At 48.9% G+C, this 23317-nt stretch overlaps 1 protein-coding gene across 1 annotated transcript in view; it reads left to right on the top strand.

Annotated features, from left to right (window-relative positions):
• Positions 1-23317, top strand: part of MOGAT2 (monoacylglycerol O-acyltransferase 2) — a 118987-nt gene that overhangs the window by 70340 nt on the left and 25330 nt on the right. The window contains exons 3-4 of the mRNA XM_040340029.1: positions 12544-12748; positions 14261-14435. Coding sequence (XP_040195963.1) covers positions 12544-12748; positions 14261-14435 — 380 coding nt within the window. The remainder of the gene's footprint in view (positions 1-12543; positions 12749-14260; positions 14436-23317) is intronic.

Raw genomic sequence — 23317 nt, 5'->3', positions numbered from 1 at the left:
TATGCATGTAGGAGAGAAGTGCCAAAATAGGCCCGGTATGGAAGTGGTTAAAGGCATGTTTATTACTAAAATCACAGTGTATATCCGTGCATATCTGTTCTGCAGTGGTTACTGGGCTGCTTTCAAACTGATCCACAGGTGCAGCGTGGTGCACCTGTGGGTTACCTGCATTGAGCCATAGGCTTGGTCCTGTGGGTTTGGTCCAGTTTCAGAAAGTGAACCACATCTGCAGGATATAATAGAATTCTACGGCAAAGTGCAGCTTACCCGCAGGAAAGCCACAGGTGCGGTGTGGGTAAACCTTTCACCCGATCAATCTAACCCTCCATTCATCCTGGAGCGGCAGATGTAAACGGTCTTGTGTCCCTTCCATCTGGGCTGATTGGATCAAAGGGCCCATAGAATAGAGTGGGCTGTGTCTGTGTCCTCTTTCCATATGCAGAGTGGACACAAGCCTATCATCCACCCGCTCTGCTCATTGTGGCCCGCGACCGGTAATGAAGTCGCTTAAGTGGCCCTCGCCCTTCAAAAGGTTGGGCACCCCTGCTATAGAGGGTCAGATGTCTACGTAAGAATGATAGCTAGAAAACATTTGCCCATTCTTTTGTGGAACCTATTGCCAAGTGTCTTATGACTCGGCTCAAAGACAGAACAATAGTGGGTCACTCCCTTCTCTCTTCTCAACAGGGCCGATCCTAGGGTCACAGGCTCCTGGGTGCAGAAATATTTCTGGTGCCCCCACATGGGCGTGGTCATTTTACTAACCCCTCCCCTGTACAAATGTTTATATGGCAATGACTCAACCGCAGAGATGCTCCCCCACAAAGTCTTCATTACCCTGGGATCCTTACATGATCTGTTAACAATAAACAAAATACAGGAAGAGAAGCAGAGTACTTTATTGGGACCTGTAAGGGGGGGCTCTCTGATGGACACAGAGAGGGCTTCTGTTAGAGAGTTTGTTAGAAAGAGCCCCCAGACATACTACAGACATGATACAGGAGATGGTCAGAGACTGCAGACATAGTACAGGAGATGGTCAGAGACTGCAGACATAGTACAGGAGCTGGTCAGAGACTGCAGACTTAGTACAGGAGATGGTCAGAGACTGCAGAGATAATACAGGAGCTGGTCAGAGACTGCAGACGCAGTACAGGAGATGGTCAGAGACTGCAGACATAGTAAAGGAGATGGTCAGAGACTACAGACATGGTACAGAAGATGGTCAGAGACACATCAGTTCTTGACGGACATATACTTATGCTCAGAACACTAGTTCTGGACGGACACAAACAAGGAGAGAAGGAGGGAGGGGAGAACTCTGCCACTTCGGCGCCCCCACCTCTGCAGGCGCCTGGGTGCAAAGCACCCTGTGCACCCTGCCTTGGATCGGCCCTGCTTCTCAATGAGTGGGGTAATCAGCCAACCTCACTTTCTTATTACACACACAAATTTTGCGGTAGATTCAGAGAGAATTTACGCCGGCGTATCCATAGATACGCCACGTAAATTCAAATCTGCGCCGGCGTATCTACTTTCTGTATTCAGAAAGCTAGATACGCCGACATTAGCCTAAGATACGACTGGCATAAGTCTCTTATGCCGTCGTATCTTAGGGTGCATTCTGACGCTGGCCGCTAGGGGCGCTTCCGTTGTTGTCGGCGTAGAATATGCTAATTACCTAGATACGCCGATTCACAAACGTACGTACGCCCGTCGCAATGTATTTACGTTGTTTACGTTAGGCTTTTTCGGCGTAAGGTTGTTCCTGCTATTAGGAGGCGCAGCCAATGTTAAGTATGGACGTCGTTCCCGCTTTGAAATTTAAATTTTTTACGTCGTTTGCGTAAGTCGTTCGCGAATAGGGCTGGATGTAATTTACGTTCACGTCGAAACCAATACGTCGTTGCGCCGTACTTGGAAGCAATACACACTGGGATATGTACACGGACGGCGCATGGTCATCATACGTTTACATAAAACACGCCCCCCCCCTTCCACATTTGAATTACGTGCGCTTACGCCAGCCCCATTTACGCTACGCCGCCGCAACTTACGGAGCAAGTGCTTTGTGAATACTGCACTTGCTCCTGTAAGTTACGGTGGCGTAGCGTAAATACGATACGCTGCGCCGCCGTATCATTGCGTGCCCCTACCTGAATCTACACCTTTATCACTCCCCAGGGTAGCCCTGAAACTGCGCGGGCCAGTTACCCATATAACTATTTCTTTAAATGTTATGCTGCATGTATTTTTATATTTATTCAACATTTATCACAAAAAAATGTAGTTACAGTGCAATGACTAGTGGGGGGGTTATATACTGTTTGTTTTTTAGTAGCTTACAGGATACCGAACTCGCGGAGAAGGGGCTCGGCCTGGTGATCATTAACCAACAAAGCTCTGTCATTGTTTTGTATATGTCACCTATTGAGCGATATCAACCAGAATCTGTTTGTTTTCCTAGTTTGTGTTTAACTAGAATGGGAAGCCTAAACAGAATTGGACTTGAACTCGAGGGGACTCAGGTTCAGGGTGAAATCTCCGAGGACACTGAGAGCTTAATAAGCAAAATACAATTCGGTGTAATAGAATTTAAATGGTAGCGATGCACAAAATACATGTTTTATTTATCTATGGGGGTCGATGACTGGCATTTATATTTTACCTGGGGCCAGATCACCACAGGAAGGCCCTTCTTAACCACTTCAGCTCCGGAAGATTTACTCGCCTTCACGGCCAGGCTATATTTTTGCGATCCGGCACTGCGATCACCTCTGTGGTTCTTCTTTTTTGTGCCATAAACAAAAAAGACCGACAATTTTGAAACAAAAATTTTTTTTTTACTTTCTGCTATGAAACATATCCATATTGTGTTTGTCGTCCATAAGAGAGGATGGCCCAGCGTGCCGCTCGTGCCCCGAGACGAAGTGACCTATCACGAAACGCGTCGGGCGGAGCGAGCGACGTGCTGACGTCATCCCCTCTCATCGTTGTAATCTCTACACGAGCGGTCTTTTTTCCTGTAAGCGCTACAGGTTTGAATGCCTATGAAAATTGTCTGAAATGTGAGTTGTTTACTTATGTGCCTGTTTTAAATAAAATACCCCTGGTTTTATGCTATGGAAGCACTTCTTTCTTTCATATGACCGCTGCCATTGAGTATAAGTGTGAAGCTCTGCTGTATCGTGAATATACCACTAACCAGTTCCCCTGTTTGGAGTGATATGCTGGGTTTGGTCCATGAGGACCTTTGAATCTGGTAAGCAGATTTTTATCAATGGTGGTGGATTCACATGAGGTTCGCTGGGACCACAAGCAGTTATCAGCCGGATTGTGCACGGGTGTTCTAATCTGACACTTTTCTATGGACTTTATTCACTCACTGGGATATTTATTCAATAATTGACTATTGAGTTTGCTTCTCCCTTTTTTTCAATAATTTTTGCATGATCAATTTATTTTTTCACTTATTGCAACTCCTTTTGCATTGGCTGGAGAGGACATTGATCTATATACACGCTTGTTTGCAGGTTGGGTTCCCAGTTGGTCGGAACCATAACATATTTTTTTTTAAAGGTAAATTTTTATTTTGAAATTTTTGTACATACAAAACAGACAATACAAGAAACACACATCCTAGGCGAACATCGCCCGGTACATCATTTTACAAAACTTTGGTAGCTGGTACACATTGAGCATTTTCATAAAAACGCACAGAGAAAGGTGGGAGAAAAACAACAGAATCGTTAATTTACTCACTTAGATCTATTCAACGGGCAGAGGTATCAGTCAAAGTTCAAGGAGCAGGAGGTATGGTGCTCTCGGAATCAACCCACGAGCCCCAGACCTTCAAGAATTTTTTTGGACACCCTCTGGCCTCATATGTCATCTTATACAGCGGTATAGCACGATTGATGGTGGTGAGCCAAAAGGTAATGGTAGGTAAGGATGGAGACTTCCAGTGGAAGGTTATAGACTTCTTAGCATAGAACAGTACTATCCGCAGGAAGGTTTGCATATTCTTAGATATAGTCTCATCATCAATGTGGCCCAGTAAACACCTCAGAGGATTACATATATTGGGTATCTCAGTCAGCGAGCTAATGAAGGCCGTGACCTCCGACCAGAACTTCCTAATCGGAGCACACTCCCACATCATATGAAAGAACGTGCCATCGGCCGCGCCGCATCGGGAGCATAGCGCTGAGGGGATTCTGCTCAGTTTGAACAGTAAGCATGGTGTGAAGTAGGATCTATATAACAGTTTGGTCTGTATTACCTTGTCACGGGACGAAATGACAGAAGGGACCTGGAGGGGCAATACCTCCTGCCAGATCTCCTCCGTCAGTTCAGGGATGTCGGCTCTCCAGCTAGCAGCCGCTTTGCTCAGCCTTTGAGTCGTAGTGTGCAGGAGAGACCCATAATATGTGGAGACTAACTTGGTGTGCGAGGGGTCAGTTAGTAGTCGCTCCAGCCGAGAAAGCTGGATGACTATGTTACGAAGGCCAAACTGCGTTGCTGCAGTGTGGCGTATCTGTAGGTAAAGGAAGTAAGCCGTGCGTGGCAGATTATAGTCTCTACGAAATTCCTCAAAAGTACGAAACACATTGCCTGAGAACAGATGTAAAATAGTTTTTACCCCCCTTTTCGACCAGTATCCCCCATCCGATCTACGGAAAAATTCCGGAAGGTTCGGATTCCCCCACAGTGGAGTGTTCGGTGAGTATGTATTACTGCTGGAGGGGACTTGCAATTTAGTGAGTTTAATAATCCGTAGAGTCATAGCTATAATACTCGTTCCCTCCCGCCCCCCAAGTGACATACGATGAATCAAATTTTGCAGGGATTCATAGGAGGTGAGGATGGCTGCCTCCAATGCAGTGGCTGCATTGTTGGCTTCGGGGTAAAACCACCAGTGTACGTGGGCCAATTGAGAGGCAATATAATACATTTGAAGGCAGGGGAGGGCCAATCCGCCCTCCAGTACTGGTAACTGAAGGGTGTCCTTGGCAATCCTGACCGCCCCCCCTCCCCACAAAAAGGAGGTGAGGATGGAATCTATCTCTTTGAATTTATTTTTTGTGACATACACTGGCGAATTACCCAAAACATACAGAAATCGTGGCAAGAAAATCATCTTAAAAATATTAATTCTACCCAGTAATGTTAATGGAAGATTAGCCCAGGTTTTGAAAGTAGTTTTCATGCGCCCTATGAGGGGGTCTAAATTAGTCTTGACATAGGAGGCCATGGGATGTTGTATTATGACTCCCAAGTACCGGAAGGAGCTGACTATCTGTAGTGGACAAGATGGTGGTAGCCGGACCGACGTCGCCTGGTCCATCATAAACAGAATGGACTTGTCCCAATTAACCTGGAATCCCGAAAAGCGGCCAAACCTCCCAATGAGATCCAGCAGGGCCGGGAGGGACGACTGGGGGTCCGACAAGTATATTAACATGTCATCAGCGTAGAGAGATACCTTCTCCTCTAGACCCCCGATCGTCAGCCCCGCGACTGCCCCACAGGACCTCACCAACGCCGCCAGAGGCTCTATTGCCAGCGCAAAGAGCAGCGGCGACAGAGGGCACCCCTGTCTGGTGCCTCTCTTTATTGGAAAGGGATCAGATATGGCTGCGTTCACTCTTAGTCTAGCAGTGGGCTTCGAGTACAGTAGTTGCACCCACCTGATAAAGGTATTGCCGAATCCAAACTTCGCCAGGACCTCCAGCAGGTAAGGCCATTCGACCGAGTCAAATGCCTTATGTGCATCTAAGGACAGAACGGCCCTAGAGCCCATCTCTTCATGGGTTGCCTGCAGATTAGTGAATAATCTACGTAGGTTGATGGAGGTCGATCGCCCCGGGATGAACCCGGTTTGGTCTGCACCAATAATGGTAGTAATGACCGTGTTCAGTCGCCGGGCAAGTACCTTTGCTAGAATTTTTACGTCCGAATTAATGAGTGAGATCGGCCTGTAAGATTCACAGAGGAGGTGATCCTTGTGTGGCTTAGGAATAAGGACAATCAGTGCCTCTGACATAGAAGGCAGCAGCTGCCCCGTCCTGATAGCAAAAATCATACACCCTGCCCAGATGAGGCACAAGCAGATCCCTGTACTGCATATACCACTCGATGGGGAAACCATCCAATCCCGGTGTTTTGTTTCTGGCAAAGGATTGGATAGCCTCCCCAATTTCCTCAGCCGTCAGAGGAGCGTCAAGGAGTGTCGCCTGTTGGGCCTGAAGCCTAGGCAGTGAGATTTCAGAAAGATAGTCATCCAATTCCACAATTGTGTAATGTGCTCTAGTAGCATAAAGGGAAGAATAAAATGTGACAAAGGCCTCCATGATCTCCTTATTCTGTTCTACTACAATTCCCCCGGAATCCTTAATCCTAGGTATACTACAAGGCTGGTAGTCCGGTCTGGAGAGATACGCCAGGAGGCGACTGTTTTTATCCCCAAACTCAAAGATCCGCTGATTCTGATACAGCAGCTTCTTCTGAGTACGCTCCAAAAGCACCAGGTCCAGTTCCCTGGCCCCATGCTTCCAAGCGGCGTGTGTCTCAGGAGAGGGGGTCGCTGAATAAGCGGCCTCTGCCTCTCTGAGAGACCTCTCTGCATCTGTCAGTCTCGATAGCGAGGCCTTGCGCGTCTGACCAATGGCCGCAGCAAAAGAGCCACGTGTGGTGGCCTTAAAGGCGTCCCACACCATCGGAACTGAGGCGCTCTGCCTGTTAGTCACCCAGTAAGAACCCATCTCTGTCATACACTGGTTCACCACAACCTCATCCGCCAACCATAACGGGCTTAGCCGCCACACTCGATAGGAGGAGGGAGAGGTGCCCAGGGCGAGGTCCACCAACAAAGGGGAATGATCAGACACCGCCCTAGGGAGGTACTTGACCTCAGTCACCGAATTCAACAGATCTGACGAGACCAAACATAAATCAATACGGGATAAAGTACCGTGAGACTCAGAATGACAAGAATACTCCCTCCCATCCGCATGCTTCCACCTCCAGACCTCCACCAAGTCAAATTGAGTTAAAAAGGATCCCAAGGGGGTGGGAGGTAGTGTAGAGCAACGCAACCTATCTATGGAATTATCCAATACTGTATTGTAGTCACCCGCTATCAATAAGGGACCCTCCGCTATCGCCAATATGGAGTTCATTACCCGCTCAAAGAATACTTTAGTGAATGGGGGCGAAGCATATAAGCTAGTTACCGTATATGGTTTACCCATGAATTCTATCACGACAATCACAAAGCAACCATTAGGATCAAGCTTAACATGTTTAATGCTAACTGGTGCAGATTTGGCAATAAGGATGGAAGTGCCCCTGGCATAAGTAGAGTATGTGGAGTGGAGAGCATAAGCGATTTTTGCCCGCTTAAGGGCCATTACTCTAGAGCCCTGGAGGTGGGTTTCCTGGAGTAGGATCACATGCGGATTATGACGTGCCAAATATTCAAACATCAACGATCTTTTCACTTTTGAATTAAGCCCCCGTACATTCCATGACACAAAACGTAATTTAGACATGAAAAAGCATGTAGTGTATGGCTGGAGGAACCCATTCCTCGCCGCACGCCGGGAGTGGCCAGAAACTGGCGCCCGACGCACCACGAGGGATGCGTACACTAAGGAGTAAGTCAGAAACATATAACAATGCTCCAGCAATACATAATATTAGGTGCATAGTAGCAAGGCCAGCTAGTCTGACCCATAGATAAACATGCAACAACAAGTACCAGCATTTCAGAAAAAGTGCAAAAAACACAAAAACAGTCCCGAACAAAAGTCCCTGAACAGCCCAGCCCACCCTAACCCTCCCGGCTCCCAAACCCAAACATATGAGAGCTTTGTTCCCAAAACCAAAATTGCAAGGCGGGGTGGCCATGACTCAAACCCCCCAACAACAATCCCTGAGAAGTGGTAAAGGTCCTTAGACGCTGGCTGCTGTCCGCAACCGCACAGAACAAACATATCAGGTGATCCCGAATCAGGATGGAGGATTCAAAAAACATCAGGTAAGGTGTTCAAAAAATGGGGGTAGAAAAGGCAAAGAAAATAATAGTAAATGCATCAGCAGGAACAGGATGACCACAGCCCTCCAGGCTGGACACATAGTGTGCAAACCATGGCACAGCAGGGGAGTACCCCACCACCCCAAAATATTTGAGAGAAGGGTTGTCAAGGAAAGTACACTCAGCATGTTCACTTTCAGTGTGGGGGCGACCTTCGGTCCTGGTTCCTGCGTTCCGGACGTCCCAGGGTGTCCACCCAGTGGGATGCCTCCTTAGGATCAGTAAAGAAGTAGGCCTTGCCCTGGTAGATGATTCTCAGACGAGCAGGATACAGCATGCCGTAGGGAAGCTGAAGCTCACGGAGCCTGCGTTTAATGGCGATGAAGGTGGCCCGTTGCTTTTGTGTGGCTACTGAGAAATCAGGAAAAATGGTTATTCCGCTTCCATTAAAGGACACTCTTCCCTTCTCCCTGGCAGCTCTGAGAACAGCCTCCCTGTCCCTGAAATGAAGCAGCTTGATAATCATGGCCCGTGGTGGGGCCCCAGGAGGAAGGGGGCGCATGGGGACTCTGTGTGCCCTTTCAATGGCGAATAGTGGCGAGAAGGTAGGAGCGCCAAACGTGGAGATCAGCCATCTTTCCATAAACATTTCTGGGGTCCTACCCTCAGACCCCTCTGGGAACCCCAGGAAGCGAAGGTTACTCCTCCGTAAACGGTCTTCCATTTCAGTGAGTCTATCTGTAGTGTGTTCCTGGGCCTGGCGCAGCTCCCTGACAGAGCCCTGCAATGGACGGATCTCATCCTCTAGTGTACTGATGCGTTGTTCAGCATTAGACACTCTATGGCTGAGGTTGTGGACATCCTGCTTCAGAAAGGATAAGTCAGTTTTAATAGAATCCATTTGAGTGGTCAGGGATGCATGGCTATGCTGGATGGCAGCCATGATCTGAGACAGGGATGGCTCTGTGGGGCCTACATCAGCAGCATCCATGTCAGTGTTCTCATGGTCAGAGTCCCTGGCTGGTAATATGAGGAGGGGGTCTTCTGGGCTCAGAATAGGGGGTGAAGAATGTGACTCACCCTTCCCTGCTGGTTTTTGCCTCGGTGTAGCCCTGGAGGAGGATGGCTGGCTGCATAAGCCTGTAGCATGGTGACCAGCACCATCTTTCCCAGTTTCACATGGTGGGGCCTGCGAGACGAATCCTGAGGCTTCCTCCATCGGTGGGCCGTATTTGACCATCTCCCGACGGGCACAAGGCTTCCTGGAAGCTGTAGGGATCGGTGGAATCCTCGGATGGCAATCGGTTCAGCAGGATTGAGGTAGGATTGTGTGCAGCATGGACAGAGCTCAGGCAAAGCACCTCCTCACATCATGGTCGTTGGCCACTCCCCGGAACCATAACATATCACTGTGTATCACTGTTATTCATATGTATCACTGAATTTGTGTCTATTTTTATTTTTAGGTACAATATATATTTTTTGGGCTTTATGCCCTCCAATTGTGTTTCTTAATGAGGAATACCAATTTTCTGGTTTAGCGCAGTTACACCTTTATCATGTCTTTCCTATGTTGTTTCACATATTAATTGCTGCTTATTAACCCAGCTTTTCTACTGTACATAGCGCAGTTGTTTCCAATTTTTCCATATCCAATAAAAAAATGTAAAAAAATCAAATTTCTTCCTCAATTCAGGCAAATATGTATTCTGCTACATATTTTTGGCAATTTTTTTTTTTTTTTTTTACCAATAAGCGTATATTGATTGGTATGTGCAATGTTTAGCATCTACAAACTCTGGGATATATTTATGGAATATTATTATTATTTATATATTTTTTACTAGTAATGGTGTTACTGTGACATTGCAACGGACAAATCAGACACGGAGTGACACTTTTTTGGGGACCAGTGACACTAATACAGTGATCAGTGCTAAAAAAAAAGATGCGCTGTCCCCGTACTAATGACCAGTGGTGGTGGGTGGGTTTTTCTTCTGCGGGGGCGACAAACAAGCACCCCCTTCCCTCCAGGCGGCTGGTGGCGTGGCACTGATTGCACCCCCCTGGTGGTGCGGCACTAACAGCACTGCCCGCCCCCCCACTGACTCCACACACACCAACCCCCCCTCCGGGAGGCTGGCGGACAGGCACGATCTAGGGCAGGTGGGCTGTGCTGTCCTCTGCTTCTCTCCAGGGATGCGGGCAGCGCCTCCAGTGTTCGCTCCCGCGGCTTCCTCCACTGTGTGTCTCCTCTCTGTTCCTTCTAAGCGCTAGTCATCCAATAGGATCGCCTGAAGCTTTGGCCAATTCTCACGACCTGCCTCCTGATTGGCAGGGAGGAACTTGAGTGTGTAAATAGCAAAAATTAATTTGCTATTGTCATACAACTGAGTGAGATCGGGGTAAAGTGCTCAGCGCCCCAAGCCCACCCTTTTTTGAAGCCTATTAGAGCCTCTGGCTACCTCTGGCGTTATCTGACATTCATTTTTATATGTCCGGCATTATTAGGTATTTGGTTTTAACTATGGAGGAGGGGATATTGTACTGATATGGAGATGTCCTTATGTTTTTTCTAGCCCTATGGGGCATTTTTGGACCCCCCCCCCTCCTCCCAAGCACATTGCATACTTTTTAGATTGCCCTCCTGATTCTTATTGGAATAAAGTTGTATCTGGACTTTTTAGCAGTAGTGTGGTGTTTCATTTTTGTTAAGCTTAAAAAAAAAAAAAAACAGATAGAGGATCTAATCCTAAGAGGTTATTCATACCACAACATACAGAAAATGCCCCGCTGTTCTCCCCACTGCCCCCCTGTCCACACCACTGCCCTCCTGTCCACCCCACCAACCCCCTGTTCACTCTACTACCTTCCTGTCCACCCCACCAACCCCCTGTTCATTCTACTGCCCTCCTGTCCACACCACCAACCCCCTGTTCACCCTGCTGCTCTCCTGTCATTCACACCACCCCCATGTCCACCCCAACAACCACCCCTGTTCACCCCACAGCTCCCTGGTTTTCCACACCACCCTCCCAGGTTCTGTATCAAATATCACTTTGTGTATTTGTGTATTTAGAACCATTTACAATCTTCAATTTTCTGTGACGACTTAGTTTTGCCAATTTACCATATTCTGGAATATGCATACTTTTGCTAGTCTAAAGCTACCAGAGTTTAAAAAATAAATTTGGGGTGCAAGGATCAGGATTAAGCAGTGCACAGAGTTCTGGTGTCTATATTAGGTAATACTGAGTTGAGGGGTCAGAATTAGGTAACACAGAAAGTTCAGGGGTCAGGATTAAGTAACACGGAAAGTTCAGGGGTCAGGATTAGGTAACACAAAAAGTTCAGGGGTCAGGATTAGGTAACACAAACTTCAGGGGTCAGGATTAGGTAACACAGAAAGTTCAGGTCAGGATTAGGTAACACAGAAAGTTCAAGGGTCAGGATGACATAACACAGAAAGGTCAGGATTAAGTAACACAGCAATATTAGGGGTCAAGAGTAAGTAACAGGGATCAGGATTAGGCAACACCTAAGAATTCAGGGGTCAAGGGTAAGTAACACACAGAGTTCAGGGGTCAGGATTAAGTAATGCTCCGAGTTCAGGGGTCGGAGGTAAGTAATATTTAGGGGTCAGGAGTAAGTAACACAAAGTTCAGGGGTCAGGCATAAGTAACACTGACCCCTGATCTTTCTGTGGTACTTCATCCTGAAAGAGGGGTGCAATCAGCGCAAATATATATAGAAAACCTCCATAAATGCTGCTCAAGGCGAAAGCGAAAGGTGCAAGAATACAAAAAAGAGGGGTGCAATCAGCGCAAATATATATAGAAAACCTCCATAAATGCTGCTAAAGGCGAAAATCATCCTGACCCCTGACCTTTCTGTAAGTAACATAGAAAGATCAGTGGTCAGAATGAAGTACCACATAAGAATTCAGGGGTCAGGATTAAGTACCACCTAAGAATTCAGGGTCAAGGGTAAGTAACACACAGAGTTCAGGGGTCAGAATTAAGTAATGCACCGAGTTCAGGGGTTGGAAGTAAGTAATATGGGGTCAAGAGTAAGTAATACACCGAGTTCAGGGGTCAGAGGTAAGTAATATTTAGGAGTCAGGATTAAGTAACAGAAAGATTTGGAGTTAGGGTGAAGTACCACATAAGAATTTAGGGGTCCGGATTAAGTGCTACATAAGAATTCAGGGGTCAGGATTAAGTAACACATAAGAATTCAGGGGTCGGAGGTAAGTAATATTTAGGGGTCAGGAGTAAGTAACACAGAAAGTTCAGGGGTCAGGAGTAGGTAACGCTGTGATGTTTAGGGTGTCAGCTCCTGGGGATAAATAATGGGTTGCCCATTGCCTGGGGACTGACCCCTTGCAACAGAGACAGGGAAACTGGAACAGAGGTTAACCTTATGCTCATTGTTACTATAAACATCCTTGGCAGCGGTATAGTTTTATCCCAACCTTTAGTGACCCTGATTTTTGTGTTTTGCAGTTAGTGAAGACAGCAGATCTCGACCCTCGCCAAAACTATCTGATTGGTTTCCACCCTCATGGTGTTCTGGTGGCTGGAGGCTTCACCAATTTCTGTACGTATGCCACTGGGTTTCCTGAGCTGTTCCCCGGGATTACACCATACCTGATGATGTTACCGCTCTGGTTCCGAGCACCATTCTTTAGAGACTACATAATGGCCGGAGGTAAGTTCCATTTAAGTAAGTCAACAGAGTTCAGGAACAGTGCACGCACACATCAGGAGATGGGGCTGAGGTGCCACAGAAAATTATTAAGGCTCATGGCTTTTAGTTAATCAGCTGTAACGCATGGGGGGGGGGGGGGGGGGCACATATAGAACTCAAGGGCTGGCTACAAAGGCACTACGATGAGGAGAGATTATATGTTGGCAAACATTAAAGCCTCTTGATGGTCATTGGCGGATTGGCTGAATTCCACACTTTGCTTCAGTCCTGAAAAGTTGTACAAGCTCCTTTACTGTACTGAAATAGCTTACTCTGAACTTACACATGAATACGGACACATGAAAAGGGGGGTGGCGGTTTCCTGTCAGAATAGCGGATGTGGAGAGAGCATGGGGGTGGTGGCCATGGATAGAGGGGGTGGCGCTCCCGTGCCCCTAATGGATGGGCCGCCACTGATGACTAAACACTTTGAGATTCCAGCCCATAACTGATGCTTCTTATGAACAGCTATTTTAAAATGTTTGGGCCAGATCCACATAGAAATGGATCGGCGCAGCGTATCAGGGATACGCTACGCCGACGTATCTTACCTGGCTTTAAGTCGAATCCAGGAAGATTTTGCGCCGTAAGTTACGGCGGCGTAGTGTATTTCTGGCGGCGGAATTTAAATCGGCGATTAGGGGGCGTGCTTCATTTAAATGAAGCGCGTCCCCGCGCCGATTGAACTGCGCATGCTCCAATTCGAAATTTCCCGCCGTGCTTTGCGCGAAATGACGTCGCAACGACGTCATTTTTTTAACTTAGACGTGACTTACGTCCATCCCTATTCACGGACGACTTACGCAAAAAAAAAAAAAATTTCGACGCGGGAACGACGGCCATACTTAACATGGCAAGTCTATCTATACGCCGCATATAGCAGCATATAGCAGCTTTAACTATACGCCGGAAAAAGCCGACTAGAGACGACGTAAGAGAATGCGACGGCCGCGCGTACGTTCGTGGATCGTCGGAAAAAGCTCATTTGCATTCCCAGACGCGGAAAACAACGCAAACTGCACCCAGCGGACGCCAAAGTATTGCATCTACGATCCGAAGGCGTACGAAGCCGTATGCCTGTCGGATCGAACCCAGATGCCTTCGTATCTTGGTTTGAGGATTCAAACTAAAGATACGACGCTGGAAATTTGAAAGTACGCTGGCGTATCAGTAGATACACCAGCGTACTCTCTCTCTGGATCTGGCCCTTTGTCTTTTATAAATCAAAGTAGCTTTAACCACACCACCAAACTAATTTCAATAATTGGAACAAGGTGCTAACTATTAACTCCAATTCACTTTTGTTGAAGTAATTAATTCATGGGTTCACTTATTTTCTGATTGTTGGTATCAGGAAGCAAATTTGGGACTTGCATGAAATGCATATTTTATTCGCCTTCCTCTGAATCAGCTGGGGCTTTGTATGTGTGATATGTGTCTAACTACCTGCCCTTCATTGTTATCCTTTCCTAGGACTGATCCCCTCTGACAAAGAAAGTGCTTCATATTTGCTGAGGGACAAGAAGGGTGGAAAAGCAGTAGTCGTCGCAGTGGGTGGAGCTCCGGAGTCACTGGATGCACGACCTGGCGCTTTCACGTTGCTAATAAAAAACAGGAAAGGATTTATCAGGCTGGCTATACAACATGGGTAATGCTATTTAACCCTTTCGCTGTTAGAGACTTTTTTTCTGTTTTTTTGCACATGCTACAAAAAATATATTTTAGGCCTAAAGTTTACAGTACATGAAACCCCCAAAACATTGTTAGCTAGATTCAGTAAGAGTTAGGTCGGCGTATCAGGAGATACGCCGACCTAACTCAGAATCTGCGCCGACCTATGTTTAAGTGTATTCTCAAACAGAGATACGCTTAAACATATCTAAGATACGACGGCTTGCGCCGTCCTATCTTAGGTTGCAATATTTCTGCTGGCCGCTAGGTGGCGCTTCCATTGCGGTCGGCGTAGAATATGCAAATCAGTAGATACACCTATTCACGAACATACGCCTGGCTGCCGCAGTACATTTACGCCGTTTACGTAAGAGATAGGCCGCCTAAAGTTATTCCATCAAATAGATGGAATAGTAATGTTAAGTATGGCCGCCGTTCCCGCGTCGAAATTCAAAAATTTTACGTCGTTTGCGTAAGTCGTCCGTTAATAGGGATTTACGTAGTTTACGTCCACGTCGAAATCAATAGGCCCGTGCGGCGGACTTAGACGCAATGCACACTGGGAAATGTAGGCGCCCGGCGCATGCGCAGTTTAAAGAAAACGTAGAAAATGTCAGGTCAAGCCCCATTAACATAAAACACGCCCCCTCAGCTAAATTTGAATTAGGCGCCATTACGCCCGCCCGGTTTACGCTACGCAGCCGTAACTTAGCAGGCAAGTACTTTGAGAATCATGTACTTGCCTCGCTAACTTACGGCGGCGTAGTGTAAAGAAGCTACGCTACACTGCCGCAAAGTTACGGCAAGCTATGTGAATCTAGCTATATATATTTTCTGAAAGCAGACACCCTAGAGAATTTTAAAAGAGAAGTATGGGTTTTCAATTTTTGTCAAATTCATACTTACCTGGGTGGATGCAGCATCGGTTCGATGCTGCGTCTGTGCCCCGGCGCCTCCAACACTGAGAACGGAGAGATCAAACACCGCCGATCGCTCGGTTCTGACAGCTTCCCGAGCAAAGAGCTATAGACTGTCAGTGACAGCTCTCTGCTTATTGGAGTGCTGGGCTGTGGAGGGGGCAGAGCAACCGGCTCAAGCTCTCTGTGGCTCACTAAGGCCCCTTTCACAACTGCGGACTGTATGTCCGCTTTTTCATCTATCCGTTTGCGGATGAAAAAGGGACATACATTGGTCCCTATGAGATTGCGGGTGTCAGCTGATGAACATCTCGTCCCTCTCTGCAATGCTACGATTCTGCAGACGGAAGAAAACCCTATTTTTCCTTCCGTCTGCGGATCGGATGAACACGGACACGCGGTTCGTGTTCATCTGATCCCCCCATAGGGGACAGCGGAGAAAAGACAGGGTGGTCCCTGCACAGTGCGCTGGGACAGCCCTGTCATCCGCCGGCTCAGCGGGGATCAACAAAGCGATCCCCGCTGAGCATACGGAGGTGGATCATTACTGATCCGCCCAGTGTGAAAGGGGCCTAAGAGGCTGAGCCGGGTGTCGGTCCAGGGATCTGGCAGATCCAGACTCCATTGTTGGGATGACGCGGTGCCTGGACTGACTTCTGTGACGTCATCTGAGAGCGAACTTCAGCCTGCTCTCTGCTAAAAATGGGTCACAGGAGTGAAAAATTAATTGCACTACTGTGAGCTTTGGCTGTACTTCTACTTTAATGTTGAATGATTTTAGCGCAACAGTTTAGGAAATGCATTAAATAAATTCCCATCACAACAAGCCTTAAAATTGTGCCCATGAAATGGCGACAAGCTACAGTACCCTATATTTTACATTGGTGACACTATAAAAGTCCCTACAGCAGGTCATCAGGGAACGTGAAGGGGGGAACCCAGAGTAAAGTTGTACATATCGCTTCAGGGTCAGCAAGGAGAGGTGAGTGGACGGATGTTCTCTTGGGGCCCCCAACTCTGCCTGGCGGCAACCGCCATGCCAGTTCAGGGAGTGTATTACCAGGGATGTTCAGAAGCAATCGGGTGGTTGCACAACTGCCAAATTGCTTCTGTCTGACAGTCAGCTTGTCCAATACACACTCTCAGACCAGGGGGTAACTCCGGCAGAGGAGCTCGGGAGCTGGAAGGGAGCCTCTTCTTACACGGTCATGGAGAGGTGTTGTCATGAATAACCTCGGCCACCAGAGGGCGCTAGCGGCGCATCGGCACGCGCAATGCGCGCGCAACCACGGCATCGCGCTCGTGCACGCGCGCACCGGCGGTAACGGCGCACGGGAGCGCGCACCGGCGGTAACGGCGCGCGGGCACGTGCAGGCGTCCATTTGGCGCCAAAACAACCTACTTAAAGTGTCCTGGGAGCCTGGCCCCTTGCTGTCCGGTCTGCAGCGTTTCCTGAGACCACCTGTACCTGTACCTGTACCTGTACCAACTACTCCTGCTTGATCCAGATCCTGATACCCGGCTTGTCTTCGTTGTTCCTGTCTTCCGCCTGCCCTGACCTCGGCTTGCTCTGACCATCCTTCTGCCTGACCCCTGGTACTCCGCTGACCGTCTGTTGCCGACCCGGCTAGTCGACCTCTCTGTTACCTGGGCCTCTCCTGTTACCAGTCCGGCTGCTCCTGCCTATCCAGTCTTCTGGGACCCTGTCCAGTCTTCTGGGACCTGCTGCGGCCAGACTTTCAGAATACCTTCCTTTCCGGCTTACCTGCTGTTCCAGTGCTCCTGCATCCAGGCTGCTACTTACCGGCCTGCACCTGCCTCTCAGAGACTTCCTTGGACTCCGCAGAAGCTCCATCCGGCCCCTGCACCAGCGTCATCCCTGGCGCTTGTGCGACTCTGCATTCCCGCTCCCCCTGTCTACTCTACCAGGGGTCCGGGATCAGAGGAGCAACAGCAGCCACTTCCTGCACGTCGGGCTCATCCTTAAGGTACGTGACAGTACCGGATAGCCATGTCCGAGCCCGCGCAGGGAGTGGATCCGATGCAGGAACTCTGCCGCCATTTGGAAGGACTAACCCAGGCCGTCCGAACCCTGCAAGAAGGTTACACACGTCTGGAAAATCGGGTCCAAGCCTTGTCCACTCCTGCCACAGCCTCTGCGACTTCAGGAGCATCCGCTTCGCCATCAGTAATAATGCTGCCACCTGAACCTAAAGTTCCCATGCCCGAGAGGTTTGCGGGAGAACGTAACAAATTCCGAGCCTTCCGCAACGCTTGCGAATTATACTTCGCCCTCCAACCCCGGACTTTCTCTCTGGAAGCTACTAAGGTGGGCTTCGTCGTTTCGCTACTGTCTGGCGAACCGCAAACCTGGGCTCATCGCCTCATGGAGATCAAGGATGAATCACTTGACAACTTAACCGCCTTTTTCCAGGCTATGTCTCTGCTTTATGAGGACCCGCATCAGACCGCCACTGCAGAAGCCGCATTACATGCTCTACAACAGGGTCGCAGACCCGCCGAAGACTATGTGTCCGAATTCCGCAAATGGTGTTCTGACACAACCTGGAACGACTCGGCTCTCTGCTACCAGTTTCGCCTTGGCCTGTCCGAACCGCTAAAGGACGAGCTGGCCCGGGTAGGAGTTCCTGGGACCCTGGACGCTTTAATCAACTTGACCATCCAGATCGATCGACGCCTGAGGGAGCGCAGGACTGAAAGGACCACTGCTCCATCCCGTCCGGTCTGGATGATGCCACGGGTACCTTCCACGTTCAATCCACCTCTACCAGCGCCCACAGCCTCTTCTACCCCTGATAATTCAGAGCCTATGCAGCTAGGCCTCCTTCGCCCTTCACTTACTCCGGAGGAACGACAACGCCGTAGGGCCAACAACCTGTGCCTGTATTGCGGGGAGTCCGGACACTACGTGAGGACCTGTCCTGCCAAGCTGCGTAAGTGTCAATCCTTGTCGTCTGTATCCCTACCTGTCCGTCCAAGCAATTCCACTCATCTGGCTATCCTTGTTTTATTCCAGCTTCCAGGAAGAACTATACAAACCAGCGCTAATTATTGATTCAGGAGCCTGTAGCTGCTTTTTGGATCAATCATTTGCCTTCAGATATCAGATTCCTCTCCGCCCCAGGACTACTGGACTTTCTGTGTACTTAGCAGACGGCTCGGTGTTAAAATCTGGTCCCGTTACCCAGGAGACCCAGCCTCTTGCCACCACCATTGCCGATAACCACCACGAACTCTTATGCTTGGATGTGATCAACTCCCCTCTGTTCCCTGTCATACTGGGAGTACCATGGCTCCAAGTCCACAACCCCCAGATTGACTGGGCCACTGGTAAAATTGACTTCAACTCTCCATTCTGCCGACAGCATTGCCTGCAACTACCGTCTCCACCCCTGCCATTACTCTGTTCGGACTCTGACATTGAGACTCGTCAATCCGTCCCAGAAATTTATCATGACTATCTGGATGTTTTCAGCAAAAAGGGGGCCGAGACCCTCCCACCCCACAGGGCCTATGACTGCCCCATCGAACTCCTCCCTGGTGCCGAAGTCCCCTTCGGAAGGATCTTCCCCTTAACCGGACTTGAACTTGAGACCCTGAAAACCTATATCGATGACAGCTTGAGGAGGGGGTTCATCCGTGCCTCCACGTCACCCGCGGGTGCAGGCATCTTTTTTGTTGAAAAGAAAGACCATTCCCTTCGCCCCTGTGTGGACTACCGGGAACTCAACAAAATAACTATTAAAAACAGATACCCTCTTCCCTTGGTACCCGAACTATTTCAGCGTCTGGGGTCCGCGGTCATTTTTACTAAATTGGACCTCCGAGGGGCCTACAACCTTGTCCGCATACGCGAAGGCGATGAGTGGAAGACCGCCTTCCGTACCCGTTTCGGGCACTTTGAATATCTAGTCATGCCCTTTGGGCTCTGTAATGCTCCGGCAACATTCCAACATTTTGTCAATGACATTTTTAGAGATTATCTGGACCTCTTTGTGATTGTCTATCTGGATGATATCCTAATCTTCTCCCCTTCCCTAGAGAAACACCGTGTACATGTGAGGAAGGTGCTTGAACGTCTCCGTATCCACGGACTGTACGCAAAACCCAGCAAATGCGAGTTCGAGCGCCCCAGTATACAGTTTCTGGGACTTATCATCTCTGTAAGGGGCGTTGAGATGGATCCTCAGAAAGTTTCCGCAATACTTGACTGGCCAGCTCCGACTGACAGAAAAAGTGTTCAGCGATTCGTCGGGTTTGCGAATTTTTATAGGAAGTTCATCAAAGCCTTTTCCAACATCATTTCTCCTATAACGGACTTGACTAAACTGTCTGCTCGGTTTCGCTGGACACCAGAGGCCCAAGCAGCCTTCGAAACCCTGAAAGGCTTGTTCACCTCGGCATCCATTCTGAGACATCCCGACGCAAGCCTGCCCTACATTCTTGAAGTGGATGCATCTGAAACCGCGGTTGGAGCAGTCCTCTCTCAGAGGCAGGGTCCCAAGGCATTGCTATATCCCGTCGCTTACTTTTCCCGTAAACTATCTGAAGCAGAAAAAAATTACGATGTTGGAGACCGAGAGCTGTTGGCGATAAAAGCCGCCTTGGAGGAGTGGCGGTACCTCCTGGAAGGAGCAGCGCACCCGATTTTGATTTTTACAGATCACAAAAACCTGGAGTACCTAAAGGTAGCCAAGAGACTTAGACCACGCCAGGCCAGGTGGGCACTTTTTTTTACAAGGTTTTCATTCCACATCACGTACAGGCCAGGGTCGAAAAATGTCAAACCGGATGCTCTTTCCCGCATGTACGCCAGTTCGGAGCCTCCCAATCCTCCGGATACTATTCTGTCATCAGGGAACTTTTTGCTACTACAAAGAGACTTGGTACCCCAGATCAGGCAGGCATCCGCTGGCATTTCTTTTCCACCTGATCCGGAGCTACAATCCAGGGACGGTCTGCTATGGTACCGGGATAAGATCTTCGTACCCGAGGGGCTGCGAGTTAATGTTCTGGGCTCCTGTCATGACCACAAGCTGGCTGGGCACTTTGGGATACAAAAGACCGCTGAACTTCTGCAACGCACCTTTTGGTGGCCCCAACTTCTAAAGGACTGCAAAGAGTATGTGGAATCATGCACTACGTGCATTCGAAACAAAGGTAGTAAACTCAGAGCCTGGGGGCTCCTTAAACCATTACCCGTACCGGAAAGACCTTGGAGAAGGATCTCCATGGACTTCATCGTGGAACTTCCCCCATCAGAGGGCTTCACCACTATCTTTGTGGTAGTGGACAGGCTGTCTAAGATGGCACACTTTGTCCCCTTAAAGGGCACACCCTCGGCTCCAGAGACGGCTAAAGCCTTCATCAGAGAAATTGTCAGACTCCACGGCGTTCCTGCGGATATTGTGTCCGACCGTGGAGTACAGTTCACATCTAGGTTTTGGAGGGCACTTTGCAGTAGTCTCGAGATTGGCCTATCGTTTTCCTCAGCATACCACCCCCAGTCAAATGGGCAGACGGAGAGGACGAATCAGACCCTTGAACAGTATCTCCGCTGCTTCTCGTCCTTTTCGCAAGAAGACTGGGTTTCTCTGCTGCCCTTGGCGGAGTTCGCCTATAATAATTCTATCCATTCGGCCACCAAACAGTCTCCTTTTTTTGCCAACTACGGGTTCCACCCACTGTTCCTCTCTAATTCTGTTCCAGAAAGTACGGTACCCGCCGTTCAAGACACCTTGGATTTCTTTAACTCAAATAACAGGATCCTGCAGGAAACCATGACCCAAACACAGGAACGTAATAAGGAAATCTTTGACAGGAGAAGAAGGGGGAACTCAACTTAGTACCCGGAACTAAAGTTTACTTGTCCACTTTGAACTTAAGGCTTGCATGCCCTACGAAGAAACTGGGTCCTAAATTCGTGGGTCCCTTTGCTGTCAAGAGAAGGATAAACGAGGTGGCCTACGAACTTGACTTACCGGAGTCCTTTCGAATCCACCCGGTGTTTCACGTGGCCCTGCTCAAACCGGACGTCCCCAACTCCTTCCCTGGACGGGATACCGATCCCCCAGAACCAGTATTAGTCGACGGTGAGGAGGAATTTGAGGTGGAATCTATCCTGGATTGCAGGAAGAGACGCAACCAAATTCAGTTCCTTGTTAAATGGAAGGGGTATGGGCCAGAGGAAAATTCATGGGAACCGGAGAACAACATACACGCCGAAAGACTAATTCAGTTGTTTAAAGACTCTCACCCGCTGAAGATGACTCAGTTGGGCATCCGGAGGCTGCCCCTTGGGGGGGGGCAATGTCATGAATTACCTCGGCCACCAGAGGGCGCTAGCGGCGCATCGGCACGCGCAATGCGCGCGCAACCACGGCATCGCGCTCGTGCACGTGCGCACCGGCGGTAACGGCGCACGGGAGCGCGCACCGGCGGTAACGGCGCGCGGGCACGTGCAGGCGTCCATTTGGCGCCAAAACAACCTACTTAAAGTGTCCTGGGAGCCTGGCCCCTTGCTGTCCGGTCTGCAGCGTTTCCTGAGACCACCTGTACCTGTACCTGTACCTGTACCAACTACTCCTGCTTGATCCAGATCCTGATACCCGGCTTGTCTTCGTTGTTCCTGTCTTCCGCCTGCCCTGACCTCGGCTTGCTCTGACCATCCTTCTGCCTGACCCCTGGTACTCCGCTGACCGTCTGTTGCCGACCCGGCTAGTCGACCTCTCTGTTACCTGGGCCTCTCCTGTTACCAGTCCGGCTGCTCCTGCCTATCCAGTCTTCTGGGACCCTGTCCAGTCTTCTGGGACCTGCTGCGGCCAGACTTTCAGAATACCTTCCTTTCCGGCTTACCTGCTGTTCCAGTGCTCCTGCATCCAGGCTGCTACTTACCGGCCTGCACCTGCCTCTCAGAGACTTCCTTGGACTCCGCAGAAGCTCCATCCGGCCCCTGCACCAGCGTCATCCCTGGCGCTTGTGCGACTCTGCATTCCCGCTCCCCCTGTCTACTCTACCAGGGGTCCGGGATCAGAGGAGCAACAGCAGCCACTTCCTGCACGTCGGGCTCATCCTTAAGGTACGTGACAGGTGTCCTGTAACAGGAGCTAGGAGAGACAGTTGGTCTGCACGTCCGGAGTAAGTCCTTCAGGAAGGATCCAGGGCAGGTGTCGGTGAGTGGCTGGGTGCAGAGCCAGAGGGAGAGATTGTGGAGTTTGCGTCAAAATCTTATTCCATATACTTTGGGGCTGAGTGACAGGCCCATATTGGTTTAGGGTGGCAGTATGTACAGTGGGGATCGAAAGTTTGGGCACCCCAGGTAAAAATTTGTATTAATGTGCATAACGAAGCCAAGGAAAGATGGAAAAATCTCCAAAAGGCATCAAATTACAGATTAGACATTCTTATAATATGTCAAAAAAAGTTAGATTTTATTTCCATCATTTACACTTTCAAAATTACAGAAAACAAAGCTGAGACCTGCCAGTGTCATGGATTGTTCTCAATCATCGTCTGGGTAGACCAGGTGATGTCAATCTCAAAGGTTTTAAATGCCCAGACTCATCTGACCTTGCCCCAACAATCAGCACCATGGGTTCTTCTAAGCAGTTGTCTAGAAAACTAAAACTGAAAATAGTTGACGCTCACAATACTGGAGAAGGCTATAAGAAGATAGCAAAGCGTTTTCAGATGTCAATATCCTCTGTTCAGAATGTAATTATGAAATGGCAGTCATCAGGAACAGTGGAAGTTAAAGCAAGATCTGGAAGACCAAGAAAAATATCAGACAGAACAGCTCGCAGGATTGTGAGGAAAGCAATTCAAAACCCACGTTTGACTGCACGATCCCTCCAGAAAGATCTGGCAGACACTGGAGTTGTGGTACACTATTCCACTATAAAGAGATACTTGTACAAATATG

This window comes from Rana temporaria, chromosome 2 (assembly GCF_905171775.1).
Source record: "Rana temporaria chromosome 2, aRanTem1.1, whole genome shotgun sequence".
Lineage (NCBI taxonomy): Eukaryota > Metazoa > Chordata > Amphibia > Anura > Ranidae > Rana > Rana temporaria.
This window is presented reverse-complemented; position numbering and strand designations above follow the sequence as displayed.